The 4,770-nt window shown below is 39.7% G+C and overlaps 1 protein-coding gene across 1 annotated transcript; it reads left to right on the top strand.

The window, feature by feature from the left end:
• Positions 1–3,029: 3,029 nt before the first annotated feature.
• Positions 3,030–3,425, top strand: LOC132045886 (uncharacterized; the record flags this gene model as incomplete). The annotated part of the gene is made up of 1 exon (XM_059436460.1): positions 3,030–3,425. A coding segment is annotated over exon 1 (396 nt), but the record flags the coding sequence as incomplete, so codon positions are not given.
• Positions 3,426–4,770: the final 1,345 nt, after the last annotated feature.

The following is a 4,770-nucleotide window of genomic DNA, read 5'->3' as shown; positions in this document are numbered from 1 at the left end:
TGATGATGATGATGGTGATCCTATTTCTAGTAATTTCAAAGTTTATGATTTTAATGCCAAAATGAGATTATTGAGCTTATTTCATGATTTTCTTGATTCCACTCATTGTTGTTGATCTCACCTTATAATCATTGTTCCTTCAAGGTGAGGTAAAGAGATGATAATTGTTCCATAATATAAATCGGAGGTTACCGATCTTACGTTACTCCGATAAAGTGATAACTTTTACTTGGGCTCTCATGCTTATATTATATATATATATATATATATATATATATATATATATATATATATATATATATATATATATATTTATATGTACATATGGGGTAAGGGGAATGGTGAGGCGTTATATGCGCATAGCCACCTGATCAGCTGGATATCGTCACGGACGTGGGATGCTCGGACGCGGGATATATGGGATTAATGGATCGGGCCGTTCATTCTGCAGTAATATGATATGATATATGGATCGGGATGCACGTTCCGCAGCACTATTATTTATTTATGGATCGGGCTGCACGTTCCGCAACATTATTATTTATATGTATATATGAGGAATGTTTTTTTTAAGAAAGCTAAGCATGCTTGGTATCTGCTTTATGAGGCAATCAAATGCACAGGTTATCTTTATCTCATGTTATGTTCTATATTTATTATTATGCTGTTATTCATGCCTTACATACTCAGTACATCGTTTCTACTGACGTCCTTTCTTATGGACGCTGCGTTCATGCTCGCAGGTAGACAGGTACACAGATTTGACTCGTTGGTGATTTATCAGCGGATTCTTAGGAGCACTCCACATACTTTAGAGCTACAGTCTATTGGTATTGTTCCTTATGGTCATATGTATTCTGTTTAGAGGCTCGTAGACAGATGTACGTAGCTAGATGTTCCTTAAACGTCATCATTTCTTATTGATGTATAATATTTTGTAACCTTGTTGGCCTACACTTATAGACATAGCTGTTAATAACTGTTTTAAGTATGATATTCACGAGTTGCCTATGTGCCCCACTTAGAAATGTTTATGAGATGTATGTTTAGAGGTGCTCGGTGTGTTAGCTCCGGGTGCCCGTCGTGGCCCTCTAATTGGGTCGCGACAAAGATGACTTTTACTTGTTCATATGGGACATTTGCTTTTAGCAAAATGGCTTTTGGTCTGTGCAATGCCCCGGCAACGTTTTAGTAGTGTATGATGTTGATATTCTCTGATATGGTGGAAGACTTTCTCGAGGTCTTTATGGATGACTTCTCAGTTGTTGGTGATTCTTTTGATAACTGTCTTGGCCATCTGGGTCAAGTACTTAAACGTTGTAAGGAGACTAATTTGGTGCTGAATTAGGAGAAGTGCCACTTCATGGTGAATGAAGGGATCGTCCTCGAGAATAAAATCTCTGAAAAAGGGATTGTGGTTGATCAAGCGAAAATTGATGTGATTTCGAAGCTTCCTCCACCTATCTCAGTTAAGGGTGTCCGGAGCTTTTTGGGACATGCAGGTTTCTACAGGCATTTCATAAAAGATTTCTCAAAGATTGCTAACCCAATGTGTAAGCTTCTTGAAAAAGAGGCTAAGTTTGAATTTGATGAGAAGTGCCGCAAGGCATTCGATGAATTGAAGCAGTAGCTGACCACAACGCCTATTATTATTTCTTCTAACAGGGCTCTACCATTTGAATTGATGTGTCATCCAAGTGGTTTTGCTAGCGGTGCTGTGCTTGGCTAGAGACATAATAAAATCATGCATCCGATCTATTATGCAAGCAAAACATTGAATGCTGCTCAGATGAATTACACAGTGACGGAGCAAGAGCTGCTTGCAATAGTTTTTGCTTTTGAGAAGTTTTGGGCCTATCTATTGGGGTCCAAAGTTGTGGTATACACTGATCATGCTGCATTGAGATACCTGATAGCGAAGAAGGAAGCTAAGCCACGATTGATCCGATGGGTGCTATTGCTGTAAGAGTTTGACTTTGAGGTGAAAGACCGCAAGGGAACTGAGAATCAGGTTGCTAACCATCTCTCTCGGCTTGAAGAAGCTGGGAGACCTTCGGATGAGCTAGATATCTATGATGCATTTTCAGATAAGAGGTGTTGGCTGTGTCAATGGAGGTGGCACCGTGGTATGCCGACATTGCCAATTATTTGGTGATAGGCATAGTTCCAGAAGAGGTCAAAGCATACCAAAAGAAAAAGTTCTTGCGGGATTCTCGTCAATACTATGGGACGAGCCATACTTGTTCAGAACATGTGCTGATAACATCATTCGGCGTTGTGTTCCCGAAAGTGAAGTGATGGCGATTCTAAAGGCATGCCTTGACTCTCCCGTTGGGGGTCATCATAGTGATAACCGGACTGCTGCTAAATTTCTTGAATGTGGTTATTACTGGCCGACCATCTTTCATGATGCAAATCTATTGGTGCGGCCTTATAATCAATGTCTGAGGCAAGGGAATGTAGGCAAAAGGCAAGAGATGCCTATGAATTTTGTGATAGAAGTTGAAGTGTTCGATGTCTGGTGGATTGATTTTATGGGACCCTTTGTGAGCTTTGGTGGCATGAAGTATATCTTGGTTGTTGTAGATAATGTGTCGAAATGGGTAGAAGCAGTGGCTTTACCTAACAATGAGGCCAATAGTATCATGGGGTTCCTCAAGAAGAACATATTTACTCGATTTGGTACTCCGAGGGCTATAATAAGCGATGGTGGTTCCAACTTGTGCAATAGAGCCTTCGCAGGACTGATGGAGAAATATGGAGTAAAACATAGGGTGGCAACACCTTATCATCCGCAAACAAGTGAGCAAGTTGAAGTCTCTAATCGAGAGATCAAGAGTATTCTAGATAAATCGGTGAACACAAATAGGACTAATTAGGCCCGCAAGCTCAATGATGCTCTATGGGTATACCAGACTGCTTTCAAGACTCCGATTGGGACTTCACCCTTCAAGCTCATTTTTTGAAAAGTTTGTAACTTACCGGTTAAACTAGAACATAAGATGATGTGGGCTTTGAAGAAATTGAATATGGATTGGGAAGAGGTGACCAAGCTCAGGTTGTTTCAACTCAATGAAATGGATGAATTTTGGTACCAGGCATATGAGAGTGCTGCACTTTATAAAGCGAGGAAGAAGCAGTATCATGACAAGAAAATCCTGAAGCGAGAATTCTACAAGGGTGATCCTGTCTTGCTGTTTAACTCTTGGTTGAAGTTGCTACCGGGCAAGCTAAAATCAAGGTGGTCTGGTCCGTTTGAGGTGGTAGGTGTTTCACCCCATGGGGCGATTGAACTGAAGTCCGGAGATGGAACTCGGACATTTAAGGTGAATGGGCAGAGGGTGAAGCAATATCACGAAATATTTGATGGGGATAGAATTGTTGACCGATATCGGTTGAAGCACCTTGGAACAAATATTGACCAGGTGCATACCGACAAGGAGTAAATTAGTACCACCGTCGTGCGGCGACGTTAAACCAAGCGCTTCTTGGGAGGCAACCCGAGTGTAATGTTTATTTTCTTTTGTTTTTGTTTTTGTTCTTGGAGCATATAGGGTAACGTTTATTTTGGTGCAGGACTATAGTGCGTAAAAACATTGATGAGTAACAGGTAAGTTAAATCATCAGATAGACTATTTTGCAACATTGCAAAATACGCCTTTGATTTACGAGCCTTATTTCACACTACGGGGCGTAAAACATAGTGTAACATGGAAAATTACGACCATGGAATACGAACCGTATTTCATTTTACGGCCCGTAAACCTAGTCGTAATCCTTCATGGCACAACACAATGCACTATCCAAAGAAATATCTTTAAATACGAGCCGTATGTCACTTTACGGACCATGTTTAGAAAAAAAAAAAAAAAGCGGGCAGTCACTTAAATTAACGGGTAGAGAGAATATATATCGCCTCTTTTCATTATTCCTACCACTTCAAACATAACTCCTCCTCTTCCATAACAAACCCACGACCTTCCACTTGAAAACCATCATGTTCCGCTTCCCAATCTCCATAAATACACCATTATCCACTATCCAATTCATCATCTTCACCAAACAAAAACCCTAATCCTTTACCCTAAATTTTAACTGCTCTTGTTGATTTTAATCTCAATTTCTTCAAGGTTATCATCTAGTATTCATCATTACAGGTATGATTGACACTCTCCACTCTTAATTTACTCAATTTGGGTATGCAATGGTTGGTAGGTGTTGATTACACTAGGGCTTTTGTGAAATTTATCTTGGTTAATGATCTTGTGTTGGGGTAAGTATGTTATAAGTTTGTAAATCTCTTGGGGACTGTGTTGATAGGACCCAAATGGGTTAGAGGGAATTCCACGCCTTGAATTTCAAATTTCAAGTGTTGGTATGCCCACCAATAGCATGAACCATGAGTCATTAAAAAGAATTTGTTATGAAATTAGGTGAATTCTGAGTAACCTGACCCCAAAACAATGTGAAACCATGATAATTGATGTTTTCTTGAACTACCACAATATACTCTGTTTCTGTTACTTTTTGAATTGAAAGACGAACTCAGGATACGGACCGTATTTCACTTTACGGTCCATCGTTAGTCGTTATATTGAAAAGCCACAAGCAGTAAAGTCAAAAATATGAGATAGCACATTTATGACCTGAATTACCGACCGTATTTCGCTTTACGGTCCGTCTTTAATCATTCAATTGAAAAAACCAAAAACAGTGAGGTCCAAGAATTTAGATGGCACAATACGACCTGAGTTATGGACTATGTTTCAC

Source organism: Lycium ferocissimum, unplaced genomic scaffold (assembly GCF_029784015.1).
Source record: "Lycium ferocissimum isolate CSIRO_LF1 unplaced genomic scaffold, AGI_CSIRO_Lferr_CH_V1 ctg8456, whole genome shotgun sequence".
In the NCBI taxonomy this organism is placed as follows: domain Eukaryota; kingdom Viridiplantae; phylum Streptophyta; class Magnoliopsida; order Solanales; family Solanaceae; genus Lycium; species Lycium ferocissimum.
This window is presented reverse-complemented; position numbering and strand designations above follow the sequence as displayed.